We start from the raw sequence: 19,981 nt of genomic DNA, 5'->3' as shown, positions 1-19,981 counted from the left end.
ATGTCAGCCATGTCAGCGCAGAGCCAGCCACTCCCATTCCTGTGAGGGACGCGAGGAGGATCTGATGGTTGACTGTGTGGAAGGCTGCCGACAGCTCCAGGAGAATCAGGACAGAGGAGAGGCCCTTCACTTTTGCTAAGTGAAGAGCATCTGTGACCGCAATGAGGGCCGTCTCTGTGGAGTGACCAGTCCTGAAGCCTGACTGATAAGGATCTAGGAGGTCATTCTGTAAGAAATAATCACTAAGTTGGTTGGATACAGCACGTTCAAGTGTTTTAGAAAGAAAGGAGAGAAAGGGGCGGTTAGGTGGCGTAGCGGAGATTGCGTTCGTCACCAACCCCGGAGCTGTGAGCTGGTCGAATCCAGCTCACAGCTCCGGGGTTGTCACCAGCTTGGCTGGCCGTTCACACTAATACAATTGGCAGTATTAGAGGGTGGGAGAAGCTGGCGGGGTGGGTCCGGGTCGTTGTAAACAGCGACTCCTACAGTTCGGTCGGGGCGCCTGCTAAGCGCGGATAGGACCTGAGTGGGATAGTGTGATCCTTCCACACGCTACGCTACGCCCTCTCAGGGAGGATCCGCGCTGCCAGGTGAAAAAGAAGCGGTTGATTGGCTGGACGTGTGTCGGAGGAAGCACATGATAGCCTCCACTCTCCCAGATGATCTGACTGTGGGGGGTAAGTGCGCAGCGACCAGGAAGGGGGATTGGGAATTGGCATACGACTAACATTGGGATGGGAGTAAATCGGAGGAAAATGGAGGGGAAAAAAGATCAATAAAAATAAAAAAATAAAGAAAGGAGAGAAGAGAGACAGGACGATAGTTGTCTATTTAGTAATAATAATACGTTTTTGGCTAAAACTGACACATTTACAGAAATGTTTATGAATGTGTACTGTCCTTTTTAAATAAACTAAAACTGAAACTGTATGATAATAATAACTTTATTTGTATAGCACCTTTCATGCAGGGGATTGCAGTTCAAGGTGCTTTACATCAGTAAGAAATAAGACATACAATCTGTGTAAAACAAGCAGCAAGAGCAAAGCATAAAGACAGATATATTAATCAAATCATATTAGAACCTCACGTTCTTCTTGAATTTCTGTAATCTGTTACATAAAGGTTATAGTATGGACCCAGCGGATAGTGTGGCGTAACGATAAAAGTAAAAATAAGTAAAATAATAGCAAGGGTAAAATGAGCAGACATATAAAATCACAGTTTTTCACATTAGGATCTAACATCCAGGCCACCTTGTTTATGGTTTGATTCAGTTTTATTAGAATAGAAAAGACATGAATGATGAAATGAGCACATACAAATACATTTCAGGTAACTTTGCATACCTCTTGCCGTGGAATTAACACAACATTATGCACACTTTTGACAATAAAAGTATGCATTGATGGGTTAATTTCACTGAATGCATTCAACAAGGCTTTCTAAATGTAAACATTATCTGTGCACCTCCCCTTTTCTTCTCTATCTCCCTCTGGTTCTCACTCTCTCTTTTCCCTCTCTCTCTCATTCCTTCTCTCTCCCTTATTTATTGTAATTCTCCTTGTATACTATTGCTACTGTCATTTTGTATTTAATTTACTTGTACAGTATGCATGTACAGTACACATAACCTTGTTTTTTGTTGCAGGCTGCTTTTGTATATAGGAATTTGTTCTTACTTGGTTGCCTGGGTAAGTAAAGGTTACATAAAACAATATTTTTTTCCAATATTACATTTTAATGCCATTATCGACCAATAATATCGGTAGGCCGAAAATATCGGTCATCTCTAATTGGTATCACTTATATTAAAAAATAGATATGATGGCCTCATGGTCTACCATATCTTCATCAATTCTGCTGTTGAATCAGAGCCAACATATATCCCTGGATAGAGGGCCTGTGTGAACGTGGTTTGAACTGTATGGAGGAGGGTCATGGTGTCAGAGACACTGTAGAAGGACAGAGTACCTGCCTTGTGATCCAGGTACATTCCTATCCTGGAGGACAGAGGGCCTGACACTTGAGTCTTAACATGATTGTGAATGAACAGGTAGCCTCCACTATAGCGGCTCTCTAAACACCAGGACTTGTTATTGTATCCAAAGGATGACACAGCAGCACCAACAGCACCTTTTCTTTCGATGTCTTTGTAACAGACTGCTGTCCGAACCCAGGAGCCGCTACACTCTACTTCCCAGTAACAGCGTGCAGACTGACCCTCTCTGCACAACACCTGACTCCAGGCAGTGAATCTCTCAGGATGGTCAGTGTAGCCGTGGTCGTTTTGTGAACCAGTCACCTTCCTGTTCTTCACTGACAGGGACAGGGAGTTCTTCATTGTGTTTGGGTCCAGTGAGAGGGGACAGGCGTCTGGGAGAAAAACACATGACATCAAATCAGAGCAAATTAAAACACACAACCTCTATTATGTCAGAGTCTGTCCGTCAGCCGACACACGACAACACAAGTGATAGAAAGAGGTTATCGTGGAACTCACGTTGTAAAAAGTACTCTCTCGTCCCGGGCTTTGGTGGAACTACTGGAGGAACTAGAGACACAAAATATCAGTCATAGCATGTTATCAACAATAGATAAACAATAGAACTCATCACTTATTTCTGATTTGCTCCTTGAGCTGTTTCAGAGGTCCTGACGAGTGGGTTCACAGGGAGGCTCATTCTGGGTTTCTATTGTGATGTCACTTGTCTTTATTTATTTGTCTTTGTATGCAACCTGCTGGAGTGTAGCCAGCATTGAGTCATGTTTTACAACAGTCTATACAGGTGCAGCTCAATAAATTAGAATATCGTGGAAAAGTCCATTTATTTCACCGCATTGATGCAGTAATCTGTGCAAAAGGAGCCCCAACCAAGTACTGAGTGAACATACTTTTCAGTAGGCTGACATTTCTATATTAAATATATATATTTTTTTATTAGTCTTATGTAAAATAAAAAATTTCTGAGATACTGAATTTGGGATTTTCATGAGCTGTAAGCCATTACTTACTTTTACTTAGGCCTTTAAATCCCGGTCTTGTGCCCTCCGCTCCAGATCTTGCCAGGACAGCCCTTCTTTCTTCATCTCCTGTTCTGTGGTTCTTCTTCAGGTGGCTTTCGGTCTGCCTCTCTTCCTCCTGCCCTGTGGGTTCCATGTCAGCGCCCGCTTTGTGATTGTAAGCCATACTCATCAAAATTAAAACAAATAAAGGCTTGAAATGTTTCACTTTGTGTGTAATGTTTCGCTTTTTGAATTTAATCACTGAAATAAATTAACTAGTGCTGACAGGCGATTAAAAACATGAATCTAATTAATAACAGGATTTGTAATTAATTAATCTAATTAATCGCATTTTAATTGCTTAACCATTTTAGGCCTGATATTCTATAATCATATTTCAAATGGCATGTGTCCGGATGGCAGAATTCAGTACTCTATCTACAAAACCTTCTGTTAAATCATCTTCCATTTATTAATTTGCTTCGATTTTTCCGGTCTGCTCAATTTTAGCATGGTGTTATTTACAGTAAAAAAAAATTATTTATTGATATTCTTATTTGGTTCATTACAATTTACTCAAGCCTAGTAACAGACACAGTATTTCTGACACTCGAAATACATTCCCTGAGATCCATAGATGTCCCTAGAATCAGATACCAAGAACATGCAAATGGCCATTTGAAAAAGGAAATTGTAAATGTTTATTCTACGTTCTTATGGAATGAATCAGATTAAAAAAAAAATGTAATGAAAATTATTTAAAAAAGTATTTTTTAAATTTTTGTATACATTTTGAGTTAATTTTCATAACGCGATAATTTGCTGTGTCATTAATTAATCTAATTAATGCGATAAACTGACAGCCCTAAAATGTACATTTCCACAATATTCTAATTTATTGAGCTGCACCTGTATATTCATCTCACCTTCTCCTGATATCTTCATGTTTTACAACAGTGTATATATTCATCTCACCTTCTGCTGATATCTTCATGGTTTACAACAGTGTATATATTCATCTCACCTTCTCCTGATATCTTCATGTTTTACAACAGTGTATATATTCATCTCACCTTCTCCTGATATCTTCATGTTTTACAACAGTGTATATATTCATCTCACCTTCTCCTGATATCTTCATGTTTTACAACAGTGTATATATTCATCTCACCTTCTCCTGATATCTTCATGTTTTACAACAGTGTATATATTCATCTCACCTTCTCCTGATATCTTCGGCCACGTATCCTTCAGGATGTTCGTCAGTTCGTCTCTCAGCTCAGAAACAGCATCACTCACATTCCTGAAGTCACGTCGTAGAGGATGGACAGCGATACTGGGTAAGTCTGGAGATACACTGGGACTGGAGAAGGACTGGAAACCCTGGATAGAGAGAAATTATATTAAACAAAGAGTCAGAATCATATGAAAATCACCTACAGTAAAATTGTAGTATTTAAAAAAAAATGTAGATGTACAAATGGCTGTAGAAATACTATAGTGAATCACTATAGAAATAACAATATACATAGTATTTATTTGGTAAAACCACAGGAATACTAGTGATTCACCGTACATTTCTATTGACTTTACTACTGCAAATAGTACATGGGCAGAAACAGACATTTTAAAGTAGATCTATATGGTTTAAATAAAAAAGGAATAGAATATATTAACATCTAGTGAACCTGAATGAAATGGATGTGGTCGTCAGTGTGCTCCAGCTGCTCCAGCTCCACCCCTCTCCTCCTCAGCTCCTCTATCTCCTGTTCCAGTTGCTTCAGGAGCCCTTCAGCCTGACTGACTGCAGTCTTCTCCTGGGCTCCGATCAGGGCCTTCACCTCCTTGCGCCTAGTCTGTATGGAGCGGATCATCTCAGAGAAGATCTTTTCACTGGCTTTCACCTCATTGCACCTTACCCTAAGTTTTGTACATCATTCCATTTCTGCATTGTACCTCACTGTTACTCATTTTATTCTGTATTCTATATTGTATATATGTATATTATTGACTGAACACTACTTTATTCTACATACTTTTTTACTTATTTAGAATTTTTGATCTATTACTGTATGAAGCAAACTATCAGGGGCTCATACAGAAAAAAGCATTTAATTTAAAGTATTCTGTATTTTACTATGACAAATAATAAACAAACTTGAACTTCATCATCATTTATTTATTCGTACATGGAATTACCACAGTCCAACATTACCTATGAATATGATCCACCAAATTCCATGCCGGAAAGGAACAGGATGAAGAAAAGTTCTTATATGTACCTGCCCCTACACACATACCGCACACTGATAGACTTATTGCAATGTCCCCAAACCAAACAGAATGTACATACCCATTTTGCAAAAATGGAAACATCAACACAATTAAATTAAACATTCAACATTCAACATAAATAAACACATTTTGTGTATCTATCAGTCAAACTACATATTTAGGTTAATTCATTTATATACACACACGTATCTATACATTTATATAATATATTATTCTATATTATACTTCTATATACTATATCATTTTATTATTTATATTTTATTGTAATATAACTAAATCATACTATTACTACTATTACATTACATACTATACTACACCATATTGGTATACAGTATTATACAATATTTTAATACATTATTATTCTATGTTATGCTGCTATATACTATATTACTATACTCCTACTAGCCTATACTGTAATGTTATCCTGTTATGCTAAACTGCAATATTATACTAAACTGTGCTATACTGTCTATTTATCTTTTCTTTGTACAACCTTTTGAAGTGAAATATATTAGTAGAACTCTTTTCATCATTCTGCAAAGAGTTCCATAGTTTGATATAACTGAGGTGCACCTTTGTTTTAAGGTGGTTTGTGCAAATTGGTGCTTAAAATTTTATTTCCTTCTGCTGTCATCTGGACAGAGAACGAACAACCTCTGTATATTTGCTGGTAATACTCTGCATTTTGCTCTAAACAAAACTAATAAAGTCTGTATTTCAGCTAACTCTTTAAGTTTCAATAGTCTGGATCTAGTGTCACTTTGACTACGTGTGCACTTCATGGTACAGCAACATCTCCAAAAACAAAGCTCCAGACCTCCCAAAATAAACTAGTGAGACTCCTGCACAACCTTCACTTTAGGACTCACCTAACGCCAGCCCACTTTAACAGTCTGGGATGGCTCAGGGTTGAGGAAAGGGTACACCAGCTTAAAATGCTACTGGTTTTTAAAGTACTGAAAGAAACGGTCCCCAAGTACCTAGTAAATTATTTTAATAAAGTAGGAGAGGTCCACAAACACACCACAAGAGGGAGCCCCGCGGATCTGGTCCCGCCGAGAGTCAGGACATGCATGGGGAAAGACGCATTTTATTATTTCTTTTACTCGGCTACTGTAATGTGGAATGTCCTGCCAACATTCCTAAAACTCCTGGGCCCTCATTTATCAAACATTCTTAGAAAGTCTTCTACTTTCGTTCGTAAGCACAGAATTTAGAATGTGTGCACGCACAAAAAAAAACGGGATTTATCACACGTGCGTACACAGGTCCTACGCACACCTGTCTTGATAAATATCACTTTGATCCTACGCTTGAGCTCGTGCATGGTTTTTTTATTTTATTTTATTGATCTTTTTCCCCCTCCATTTTCCTCCGATTTTCTCCCATCCCAATGTTAGTCGTATGCCAATTCCCAGTCCCTTCCTGGTCGCTGCGCACTTACCCCCCACAGTCAGATCATCTGGGAGAGTGGAGGCTACCACGTGCTTCCTCCGACACACGTCCAGCCAATCACCGCTTCTTTTCACCTGGCAGCGCGGATTCTCATCGAGAGGGCGTAGCGTGTGGGAGGATCACACTATCCCCCTCAAGTCCTATCCGCGCTTAGCAGGCGCCCCGACCGAACTGTAGGAGTCGCTGTTTACAACGACCCGGACCCACCCCGCCAGCTTCTCCCACCCTCTAATACAGCCAATTGTATTAGTGCAGACGGCCAGCCAAGCTGGTGACAACCCCGGAGCTGTGAGCTGGATTCGAACAGGCGAATCCAGCTCACAGCTCCAGGGTTGGTGACGAACGCAATCTCCACTCGGCCACCTAACCGCCTCTGCTCGTGCATGGTTTTAAGTATTTGCATATAGCACCGCCCGTAATTAACCATGGAACACCCCCATGAAATGTGGAAAAGTGGACTAAGCCGAGGGAAGCGTGTTGTACACGGTGATGTCGGATATTATATCTATTAACTTCCTAAAAGACCATTGCTGCCTGGACACCGCAAACACTAATAAAAACCATTAACGTTGGGTTATGACTATAACCACGTTCTGTTAACACTAGTGGACGCTCAGCGTCTCATTGCATATATCTCGCTTCAGCATATATACACTGAATAAATTTCAAAATGTACCTTTAAATGCCAGCATTCATCTGGCCACACCCCCATCCGCTTACCTATAAGCAGGGGTGGTGCCACACACTCATCTCCTTCCCAACAAATTTCACCACAATGAAAAATCAAGGGCCGCAGCGGCGTCTAGACGCTGAGCGTCCACTAGTGTTAACAGAACTTGGTTATAGTCATAACCCAATGTTCTGTATCACACTAGCTCCCGCTCAGCGTCTCATTGCATAATAAGAGCTGAGCGGGAGCTAGAAGCTCGACAAATACACCCCGCTGAAGGCCCCCCACAACCATCAGAACAGGGAGGGCCGAGCCCCCCCGACCCCCCCTAATGGAGGGCACCCCCCCTATTAGAGGTTTCCCGGGAGGGCGACGGACCCGACCGTGCGAAGAGGCACTCAAGCAACTCAACGCACAGGGTGAGCAGACCGTGGCTTGACCCCACGACTACACACACGCACAACCCGCATGCCACCCGGGAACGAACGGAGGAAACAACCTCGTTACTGCCCCCAGAATCACGGGGTCAAGGGCAAACCCAACCCCGTGGCAAGGCCGTAGCAGCGGAGTGTGAAGGAAGACCCAGACCCACCAAAGGGACTGGACCCCCTGGAACGGGGACCCGGAGAAGTCCATGATGCCAGCATCAAGACCCCACCAGGTGGGCACTTAGTGACCCCGCCCCCCACATCGCCAGCGTATTCGGACAAAGGCCCCTCAGCCGAGCGGGCCCTGTCCCCCCAATAGTACACCGCCTGGCACACTGACCCTGCAGAACAGGCAGTCAGCATGGCCGTAAGCACACAAAAAAGGTTAACCAACGGAAGCAGGCAGCGCACCGGGGAAAAACCAGGCAACAGGCTGTTAACCCTAGCCTGGAGACTGCGGACGAGACAGGCGCCAGAGGAGACAGCTGAACACAGCCGCCCCGGCGGAAGGGGCGGAAGCTGGCGGTGTTGCATGACCAAGCCTCCATTAAAAAAAACCCACCCAGAGGGGTTGATGCAGAGAAGGCTGACACGATTGGCAGACGTCATGAACGTGCAGGGGCACCCTCAACCGGTGAACCCGGGAGTTGACACTGCTCCAACACACCAGGGAATCAACCACCTTGGTGTTACTCAATGCGGTGGTTGTTCCTATAACCCCTCAAGAAAAATTTCCAAAACACACCTGCGGGTATACACCGGCTAGTGTTTCAGTTTTTCAAAAAAGGGTTAACCCAGGCCTACGGGTCGACGAAACATTACTTCGGACCGGGCCCGGCGATACGGGAAGCACAGGGTCACCAGAGGAGGTCAAAGACCACCCCAACAGGCCCCTCTTCGCCATGCGTGAGAGAGGAGCGAAAAAGAATGGAGAACCAGCCCCAAGCACACCGTACTTGGTATTCCCAGGCGGTCTCCCAACCAAGTACTAACCAGGACCAACCTGTGTAGCGGCCGAGATCTGACGAGATTGAGCGTGTACAGGTTGGCATGGCCGTAAGCCATTACGACAGTGCTGAGTAAAAAACGTACCCAACCAGGGTCTCCATAGTGCTTAACCCTGTGACACCCGGACCGACCTGGCATTTTTCCCCCTGAAAAAAGCCCAAGTCCCTCAGGGTACCAGAACAGCAGATCTGCATCCCCGGCGGACAACGGGTTCAACTGATCCGGACCAGTGTGACCAGAACCAGTCCCGTGCCCTAACCACGCCGACATGCCTACTCCAGGAGAAGGGGCAGATATGCGTGTTGATCTTAAACATGAAAAGAAGGCGCCACCCAGACGTTCGGGCTAACCGCGCCCGGTGGCCCACCCCCAGGGCGTGAGACCCCTCTACATATGTTCAGATCCATTCCGTCATCATCCCCCAGATATGAACGAGAATCCGTCGATAACCAAAACCAGGTCGTCGGATTTGGTCGTCGGAAGAGGAAAAACCTCCATCCCAGTTGCTTTATAAAAACGCCGTTTTAACCTCAAGCAACCAAGGCGTGCCAGTCAGTCGCCTGTGTACAGAATACCCCGAGCTAGCACTATACGTGCGTCGGGACACACCCACATCAATGAACAGGCTATTTAGACCTGTCATTGAATCCCCAAGGCGCCCAGGGGAACGACAAGAGGGGTGTGATACTTCCTAACTCCAACTCTTTTTAGTAAAAAAGAAGGAAGCACCAACAGTATGTATCCCAGTCTACACAGCCGGGGGTAAAATGTTTTCACATTTTTACATCCCACCACCCTCCCATAGGAAGGAGACGGGAATCCCCAGAGAGACTTCCCACGCGAGCTGTACAGATTGAAAAGAATATATTGCACCTTGAGCCATGTAAAAAATTGGTTTTAGGGCTCTCCGGGGAGGAGGCACTGAACCCATACACACTCAATAATCGAATTGAATCGAATACATACACAATAGAGTAGGACTCCTTCTAGAGGGTCCACTCACCTTGACAATCTGAGGAGGAGGCTCTGTACTCTGAAGGAGGCTCCCTCACATGGAAGGAGGAGTCCCAACTCACAGAAGGCCCGAATAGGAGCTTGGTGAGGAGGAGCCCTGACCACCCCCCCAAAACAGATCCATCACATGGACCTGAACAGCACACGGAAGTCCTACCAACAGAGACGCGCACGGTGACGTACTCTATGGCGGGGGAATTTCTGCGGTGCACACGCCCAATATTCCAGGCCGTGGGACCAGGAAACTCCCCCCCCCCCCCCCCCCCTCACCCTGTAACGTGCCGAACCGCAACGTGACAGGAACCTTGAAGGACAGGGGGTTTACCCCTGACCAACAGAAAAAAGGGGGAGGAAAGGTTACCAGTTCACCCCTTTACGACCCCACACCCATGATACGATGTAATGACAAAAAGAGAGTATGACACAGTCATAGTCAGCTCCATGAAGCGTCTGACAGCTTCACACAGCGCATGAGCTAACATGCTATCTGATTTTTACAGAATAGAGAGGGCTCTCCAAGAGCCCCGGTATCAAACTTACACATGTGCTTCTGTGGCCAGTCCAACCCAGTTGTAGGTCACATGACACACACAACCCATCATCACCTACAAAAAATGGCAAAAACACTCTACAGAGGAACGCCGTTTTTCATAATGAGAGAATACATAATTCTCGATTCGTATCGGCCACAGGCCTTGCTAAGCACACACGAAAGCGACCAAACAATCTTTTCTTTTAGGAAAATAAAGTTTCTCCAGCAGTTGTAGCACAACCTCAGCAATCAAGCTAAGGGTTACATCGCATCCCTACCACACAGTGACACAATGTAGTGCAACAACATGTCTGATAGGAGGATGAAGAAGTCCCCAGGGAACCGGGGGGAAACACAATCCTCCTACTTTACCCTTAATACGGCCAGTTAAAACAGGAAAACCTGTTAATATGTGAACACACTGTTCATTGTCATTACAGGCTGAGAAAAGAATCATTCTTTACTCATTTGTCACTAAGCATAGCTTTATAGGTTAGTTAACCCCCTTAGTTGTGAGTACACGGTACACACATGATGTTTCTCAACACAACAAACCAGATCATTTTCACATCTGTAACAACAACCCGATTTGCATGGAGAAGCTAAATACCAGTGACAAGACAATTCACACATAACTCGCGTCGTATCCTCAATGTAGTGCAGCAACACTCGTTTTGGAAAACATCGTTATTTACAAAACATTTAGAAGGGAAAGCCAGAAGCAGTGTATAAGGTCTGGCCAAACCTTGCCTACCCGGAGCGTAGATCAACGAAGTGCAGTCTCAAGGCACCGTAGTAAACACAGCCATTCTGTGTTGCCGACCCGGCCAGCGTCGCCGCTCCAACCCGTCGCTACGGTCCCCTTTGTTGACGCAATCCTTGCCGTCCTGGCTCAGGGCAGGGTCGACGAACATCCTCTGTCAAAGATGACGTCGTAGTCAAGAGTGTTAAAACATGTTATAATCAAAGCACGTTCAACAGAGTAGCATTAAGCTAACGGCCGCTCCAACTGTCGGTCGCTACGCTACGGCGCACGCGACCAGAGGGGAGCCGAATGCCCCCCGCCTCTCCCCGTGAGGGAGAGGGGAGTTGGGAACCGCGGCGGCGCGCGAGGAGCCGGAGCCACCCCGCGCTGGGCCTCGGCCGATAGCAGCAAGCTAACGTTTCCTAGCCTAGCCAGGTAGGCCACCTACTCACCTAGTGATCACAGCAGGCTAGCGCCGCAGCTAACAGCTGACTGGCTAACAGTAGGTCACCACTAGCACGTAAGCTAAGCAGCGATAGCAGCAAGCTAACGTTTCCTAGCCTAACCTAGATAGGCCACGTAGTGATCACAGCAGGCTAGCGCCGCAGCTAACAGCTGACTGGCTAACAGTAGGCCACCACTAGCACGTAAGCTAAGCAGCTATCACCTGAACTTGTACACAATGATATAACACTCACCCAGACAGGCCGCCGTTCTGAAACCCTCCTCACTTTTTAAGAGAAAAGAGAAACAAGATGTTAACACAGTTTTACAACGGTGATTTTACCAACACCCGACGGAGCCAGCACAATACCCAACTGGCCTGTGTAGCTGACTTTGAACACAGATCTTCCGCTAATGAACATCTATGCCCATATCTCCTCGTGAGGGAATACTCTCATTTGGATATGAAAGATGGGGCCTAACACGGTGACAGAGAGACATCCACTCGTCCAGAAAACACAGGGATCACCAGTGTTAATGGTCGTGGCCCACTAGTTAAACTATAATGGGCTTCAGATCAAGGTCTTCCGCTGCTGCCTAAGAGGCTGAACAAAAGACCTTAATCTGGGGCCGGTGTTCGTAAACATTGTCAGTTAGCCCCCATAGCACTAACAGACAAGTGGAGCCGCAAGCAAACAGTACTCACCCAACCTGAAACCCACCGCTTCTCACAACAGCGGCGCGTCCTACAGTTCAGCTGTGTCCTGAAAGGTTTCACCCCAACCAACACAGCAAGGAACTGCAGTTGAGAGGCATGCAGCGGGATGCTCCCAATACGAAAACCGGTGGAGGATTTTAGAATGATCACCATCTTCCAAACACTCCAGTGACGAAGACAATATCGCCGTATTTTCTCGAAAATAGTGAGAGAGAAAATAAAGATATGATGTCAACGTATCTCCTTGTTCTTCCTTTCCTCGTAAACATTGCTCTTCCAGCCAATATTTTTCTCCACGTCAAGTGGGCATATGAGCAACACGTTGCATGTGATGAAATTTGAGAAGGAGATGAGTGTGTGGCACCACCCCTGCTTATATAGGTAAGCGGATGGGGGTGTGGCCAGATGAATGCTGGCATTTAAAGGTACATTTTTAAATGTATTCAGTGTATATATGCTGAAGCGAGATATATGCAATGAGACGCTGAGCGGGAGCTAGTGTGATACAGAACCACTGTTTTGCCGTTGCCCGTTGGTGTCATTAATGCATGCTGGAATAAGAATGCCTTTCTTCATTTATTTAATATTAATTATTATTATATTACAATAAAAGACAGCTCCGTCTTTTAATACACACATATATTGTACAGTAACGTCAAATAAATACGTACAGTCCCCGCTGAAATAAAGGTTCTGCACGCACGTACCAGCAGTGATCTACAGCATAGAAGATAGCCACTTTATACTATTCTGAGTAGATAATTCATCTGTATCGCAACAGAGTCACGGATCTGGTCGGGGCAGGTAGCATTATGTCGGGAAAATCTTTATGCAATAAACAAATGTGAATTAAAGAATTTAAAACGAAGTTTAGCATATTAAATCGTTTTATAAGCTTATAGCTTTTTTCGTGCTGATTTGAGAAGGGTCCAGCTGCAGAGCCGGAGAGCAACGCTCTCAGGGCCAAGATAGCACTTATACTATTTTGAGAGAGACAGTAGAGAGACAGACAGCAGAGAGACAGACAGACAGACAGACACTGTTCCACAGTGTGTGTGTGTGTGTGTGTGTGTGTGTGTGTGTGTGTGTGTGTGTGTGTGTGTGTGTGTGTGTGTGTGTGTGTGTGTGTGTGTGTGTGTGTGTGTGTGTGTGTGTGCGTGTGTGCGTGCGTGCGTGTGTGTGACTACTAGTCTCCTAGTAGAGACTCAGCCCCCTCTGGACCACCTCCTAGTAGAGACCCCCCCCCCCCCTGGACCACCTCCTAGTAGAGACTTCTCTAGGAAGAAGACGAAGATGAGGATTAATGACTTGACTTTTCTGGTTACAGCCGTGTACTGCAGTGAAAGGGTTAAGTTTTGCTTGCGGTGGTTGCAATTCCCCCTCCTCATCGCAGCCGGTCGTACAGTCTCTACTAGGAGGTGGTCCAGAGGGGGGGGGGTCTCTACTAGGAGGTGGTCCAGAGGGGGGGTGAGTCTCTACTAGGAGGTGGTCCAGAGGGGGGGGGGGGGGGGTGAGTCTCTACTAGGAGGTGGTCCAGAGGGGGGGGGGGTCTCTACTATAGGAGGTGGTCCAGAGGGGGGCGGGGTGAGTCTCTACTAGGAGGTGGTCCAGAGGGGGGGGGGGGGGGTCTCTACTAGGAGGTGGTCCAGAGGGGGGGGGGGGGTCTCTACTAGGAGGTGGTCCAGAGGGGGGGGGGAGTCTCTACTAGGAGGTGGTCCAGAGGGGGGGGGGGGGTCTCTACTAGGAGGTGGTCCAGAGGGGGGGGGGGGGGGTCTCTACTAGGAGGTGGTCCAGAGGGGGGGGGGAGTCTCTACTAGGAGACTAGTAGTCACACACACACACACACACACACACACACACACACACACACACACACACACACACACACACACACACACACACACACACACACACACACACACACACACACACACACACACACACACACACACTGTGGAACAGTGTCTATCTGTCTGTCTGTCTGTCTGTCTCTCTGCTGTCTGTCTCTCTGCTGTCTTTCTCAAAATAGTATAAGTGCTATCTTGACCCTGCAAGCGTTGCTCTCCGGCTCTGCAGCTGGACCCTTCTCAAATAAGCACGGAAAAGCTTTTAAGCTTATAGCTCCAATTTGGGTCCCAAATTGCGGTACAAATGAAGGAGGTGTCTCGGGTAGTGGACTCTAGTTAATATTATGTTCTCTCTGCAATTAGACTGCCCCTCATTCATTCATTCATCCCTATCTGATGCTATCTCTGAAAACAGTTCCTGCGACTGCAGTCAGTGCACCCGATAACGCTATATATAAACCATGCTGCATTCATTCGGAGAGAAAGACCTATTCCACATGCTATTTAGGGTTTGACAATAATTACACTACTATCGCTATTTCACAATGAACTATAATGAATTACGGTTCATACAGAACACGCGCCAGTGTCGGGAGTAATGCACGAAAGCTTATTTCCGCGTTGAAACTAATGCATGAACTGAGGAGCGCATATGCCGTCCGTCTGCAGTAACGATATTCTACCACGGGGCGTCAGCTACGCATGCTCCGAGCTGTGCGTAGATATAAGCACAAAGTCAAGTTCACGTTCAAATTGATAAATCCCACACTTTGCTTAGAAATGGTCGTACACACGGGTTACGCACATATCTGTGCGTACGCAACGTTGATAAATGAGGGCCCTGAACTCCCCTCTCGGATTTAAATCCGCCCTAAAATCATGGCTCAGCAGCAACTCAAATTGGTCTTAATTTGGTTTTTATCTCTTTTATCATAATTTGGTTTTTATCTCTCTTTATCATGAGTTGCTTTTAAGTGTTTGCGGTTTTTAAAATTTATTTTAACATTAGATGACTGTATGAGTTTTCAGGTTAGGTGTTTTTGTACTTAGGGTGTCCTGTATGTTGTACATGGCCATTCGTGTTTTTGTGCCTTTTTATGTTCCATGTAAATGGGCCACAATGGAAACAAGCCAAGGCTTTATTGTGTTTTATCCATTTGACCAGCGTTATGACACTGTTATTGTTAAAATGTTGTCCTACTGTTGTGTCAATAAAGTATTCAATCAATCAAACACACACACATACGCACACACCGAAGGCTGATGTTAACATGCAAGGCGCTAACCTGCTCGTTGGTTCCGTCAGTGTCTTTTTCTCAAGCCCATGTACATCCCATTGCCGTTGTGTCCTTGGGCAAGACACTTAACCTACTTGCCTCGTATGAATGTGTATGCATGTGAATGAATGTTGGTAGTGGTCGGAGGGGCCGTAGGCGATGATTATTCGCCACGCTTCCGTGAGTCTGCCTCAGGGCAGCTCTGGCTGCAATTGTAGCTTACCACCACCGGTATGACTGTGTATGAACGAATAATGGACTCTGTGAAGCGCTCTGAGTCAGAGAAAAGCGCTATATAAAATCCAATCCATTATTATTATTATTATTATTTATTAAAACCATTATTTATTATTATTAAGAGAGTATGTTTTCTTTATTTAGACGCAGTAAGATGGTGGAGAGGGATGCAGAATAGGGCAGATACAGGAAAGAAGGCTCTGGCAGGATTGGATCGCAGGCTAACAGGGGTACATGTGGTTCCAGAGGCAGGGTCCTAACCACTACACCATCTCTGGGCACATTGGGCCTCATTCACCAATACTCTTATTATTTTTTAATTATTTTTTATATATTTGGGAGCAATTGACCAATTGTAGGCTTTTTTAAAAAAAATTATCTGGGTAAGAGTTTCTTATCTCGGTAAGAGTACTCTCGAACACTCTTAGAATTTGGTCTTGCCTAAGAGAAAAGCAAAAATAGAAAACATTGCTGAATCCCAGGTAATAACAAAATAAGAAGAAATGCTAGTTAAGAACTAAATCTGTTCTTATATCACTTCGTGAATGAGGCCCATTGTGTCTTGCTCAAGGACACTTTGGCATGCTTCCAGGAAGAGCTGGGATCGAACCGGGAACATTCAGATTACCAGACGACTGAATGCCAAAAAATGCATGCGTGTCCCATGTGTCACCCATCTCGCATGTGTGTGTTCGCTGCATGACGATGTAGCAATGTGCTACAAATAAAGACTTCTTCTTCAAAGTCCAGTTTCATATGACCTCACCTTCAGTGTCTCCACAGCCAGTCTGAGTGCTTTCAGCTCCTTCTCTCTCTCCTGGACTCTCTCCTGGACTTTGAAAAGACTCTCCCCCAGCTGTTTCTGTAACAAATCAACGTAGGAAGAAGAGTTTAGTTAGGGACTTCATTTAAAGCTACACTAGAGACAGCTTTATCTCTATAGTGTAAGATTTGCACCCTGTGGCCATGAGAGGTAATTGCATCTTGTTTAAACATGGCGGATGAGAGAAAACAGTAACAAACTAGAATGCATGCTCGTTGGAGCACATATTATGTCCGCAACATGCTATATAACTGGGAATAAATATGTCCCCCCAATGAGTGAAGGAGGTATGGCATGTATACATTATGTTTTATATTGTCTCTTGTGCAGGGGCGTAGCTGGGGGGGGGGGGGCTTAGGATGATTCCAAGGGCCCAGCACTGGGGGGGCCCAACAATTTTTTTTTTTTTTTTTTTTTTACTAGACTCAATAATCACTCAGGTGTATTATTGCTGCTCTCATTGATACTATGTTTGTTTCTGAAGTGTGTGTGTGTGTGTGTGTGTGTGTGTGTGTTCGTGTGTGTGTGTGTGTGTGTGTGTATGTGTGTGTGTGTGTGTGTGTGTGTGTGTGTGTGTGTGTGTGTGTGTGTGTGTGTGTGTGTGTGTGTGTGTGTGTGTGTGTGTGTGTGTGTGTGTGTGCGAGATATATAGAGAGAGAGGGGGGGCTTTGGTAGACTATTGCATTGGTCCATTAGTTGAAGATGAACGCAATGCGACATCCTTTACTAGGCTCACCCACCAACAGTGCAGGTGCTGAACTGCTGATCCGAATGTATAGGTGAAAACCATATTATGCGTTTTCTTTTCATCAATAAATAAATTACCAAAAAAATAATTCTCTTGCGCGCACAGATTCACTGGGGGCCTACAAATACATTCTTTCATGGGGCTCAGAATCTACAGCTACGCCCCTGCTCTTGTGGTCTGTTCAGGAGGTCTGTGAGTCACAAGTGCTTTCTTGCAGTTTGTGGTTTTCATTGGGATTGATGTGCCTTAAGTTGCTTCCAATAGAAAACGCTAGCGTTTACTCTGACTGCCCAACCAGTCATGTCATGATTTCTCTCAAAACACAACTGAGTAACACTAGCTGGTTACTGGAAAACAAGAGACGTGCTGGCGGCCTTTGGCCACGCTGTTCACATCACAAAATGAACTCCTCACTCCCTCACACTAACCTTCTGTTTTTAAAGAATCAAACTTTGAAATTCACTGACCTGGTTAAATTCAAAACGGCGCCAATTGTGTTTAAAGTAATCAATAATACAGTGCCTAGTAACATTCAGAACTCTGTTCACAGGCAGAGATGGTATCTACGGGGTTAAGAGGGAAACTGCTCCTAAAACACCCTAGGGTCCGTACGACCTTGAAGCAAATGGGCATCTCGGTCTGTGGGGTGTCACTTTGGAACAGCCTGCATGAGACGTTAAAAATGTGTAAAAATATTAGACCATTTTAAAAGCAGTTATAAACAAACATTCTTAAACAAATACATGAAAGAGGAAAATCTAGAGTAGTACTGTTACTTATGATTAGACATATTCTATTCCTTGCAAATACTGCTTTTTTTTCTCCTCAGTTTTCTTTTCGTTTTTTTATCATTTACTATAGATAGAGAGCAAGAATCTGTCAATTGTGTGATGTAAGGAACGGGCAGCACTATAAGCACTGCTTCTTTCATCTGCTTCTTCTTTTCAACATACTGCATCTCTTGTTAGGTTATGTTCTTAGTCTATTTTCCTCAGTAATCATTACCTTGTTTCACTTGTGTTTCGTGATGATCTAATTAAACACCTTTGTTCATTGTGGACCTTCCTCATTCTTTAAAGGGGAACTATCTTATAAATGGCCTTTTCCCGTGTTTAGCATTGTTTTCTAGCTATGTGGGTTTATATTAATGGGGTCTATGTCTCTAATTCTCATTTTGGCGCATTCTTCCAATTCTCATCTCACCATAATTTGTCCCTCACTCAACTGAGTCATCTGAAACTTTTCTCATCTGCATAATAACGCCCGCCCCCTCTATGTTTGTTGCCACTGATGAATTGAAAATGGGGGACCCTGATGTAAACAAGACGAAAGTCTTTCTCTGGTCTGCATCCCCTTAACAATTGTGTGTATTGAGCTGTACTGTATTGTACCCATTCTGCAATCTGTTAATAAAGTTTTCAATCAATCAATCAAACCAGGCGCACACAATGTGGTTGGAGCCACTGCCCACAATCTACCTTTATTTAGTGCAGACCGCAAGGAAGGAAGTGCAGTGAGTTAGCCTAACGTTAGCCTAACGTAAATAGTATGAGCAAAACACGCAGGACATGTGCTGCTCCCGAAATGCTCCCGCTGTTTCTATGTGCAGTGAAAAGTGAAAGTGCTTTGCATCCTAGACTAGTCATTAATTTACATGGTAAACTAACGTTAGCGGCTAGCTAGCTAAATAGCCACGCTGATGATGACAGAGAGAGAAGACTGAGCTAGCACGGGTGGGGGCTCTCGGGGGAGGGAGCCGTCTCTGTCTGTGTGTGTGTGTGTTTGTGTGTATGCGCGCGGCATATTATTTTCTGTATTAGGTTAACTTTGACGATAGTAGAGTAGTATGGGCGGAGCTACAGGTGGGGGTCTGTCACTCAAATCGCATTCCGAGTATGGGCAGAGCCCAGCCACAAACAGCTTGAACTCTTGAAGTGGAAAAATGCTGCTTTAGAGTACTTGATTAGAAATACAAAACAATGAATTTTTTGGAGAAAAAAAACGTACAGATGTGTTCCATAGACTCACAGGAATTGTGTCAAATTGCCCAAATAGTGAAAGAAACAGTAAGATAGTTCCCCTTGTGATCTTCGTCATGAAGTAGATGTTCTGGTCCTACCTGTTTCTCATTCCTCTCTGCTGCAGCCGACACCGTGTCGTGGCCTTTATGTTCCTCCATGACGCACAGATAACAGATACACTGCTGGTCCGTACGACAGTAGACCTCCAGCAGCTTGTTGTGACTAGAACACATCTTGTCCTGCAGTCGGGCCGTGGCTTTGACCAGCTTGTGCTTCTTCAACACGGGGATACTGTGGTGAGGTTGGAGGTGGGTCTCGCAGAAAGAAGCCAGACACACCAGGCAAGACATGAGGGCCTTGTGGCGTCTGGTTCCAGTGCAGAAATCACAGGCCACATCTCCTGGTCCGGCGTAGGTCAGAGCAGCAGAGGCAGAAGCCTGCTGGCCCCCTGTCCTCTTCAGCTGCTCCACCACCTAGGAGGACAGAAGGAGGACGGCTCAGTCACTGATGAGCACAAAACAAGGAAAACAATACATCTGCAATGAGAAATTACATGTGTTTCTGTCTCTCTTCATGTACATGGGGGGAGGGGGGGGGGGGGGGGTTCAGTCCCGATACGCAAAACTGACAATCAGAGATATTTGTTGTTATTGAGTCTACTATTAGCATAAGCTGTTAGACAGCAGCTACAGGGTGAGCTGAACGTGTTCTAG

The 19,981-nt window shown here is 44.8% G+C and overlaps 1 protein-coding gene across 1 annotated transcript in view; it reads right to left on the bottom strand.

The window, feature by feature from the left end:
- Positions 1 to 1,028: 1,028 nt before the first annotated feature.
- LOC311234815 (tripartite motif-containing protein 16-like) overlaps positions 1,029 to 19,981 on the bottom strand; it is a gene marked incomplete at its 5' end in the record, with an annotated part of 21,501 nt that continues 2,548 nt past the window's right edge. Inside the window, 7 exons of the mRNA XM_084322059.1 lie at positions 1,029 to 2,376; positions 2,504 to 2,554; positions 3,016 to 3,147; positions 4,227 to 4,389; positions 4,695 to 4,862; positions 16,443 to 16,538; positions 19,367 to 19,741. Coding sequence (XP_084178185.1) covers positions 1,841 to 2,376; positions 2,504 to 2,554; positions 3,016 to 3,147; positions 4,227 to 4,389; positions 4,695 to 4,862; positions 16,443 to 16,538; positions 19,367 to 19,741 — 1,521 coding nt within the window. The 3' untranslated portion in view covers positions 1,029 to 1,840. The remainder of the gene's footprint in view (positions 2,377 to 2,503; positions 2,555 to 3,015; positions 3,148 to 4,226; positions 4,390 to 4,694; positions 4,863 to 16,442; positions 16,539 to 19,366; positions 19,742 to 19,981) is intronic.

This window comes from Notolepis coatsorum (genome assembly GCF_963971535.1).
Source record: "Notolepis coatsorum genome assembly, chromosome: 9".
NCBI classification, from domain to species: Eukaryota; Metazoa; Chordata; class Actinopteri; order Aulopiformes; family Paralepididae; genus Notolepis; species Notolepis coatsorum.
Note: the sequence above shows the minus strand (reverse complement) of the source record. Positions and strands in the feature narration are given on the sequence as shown.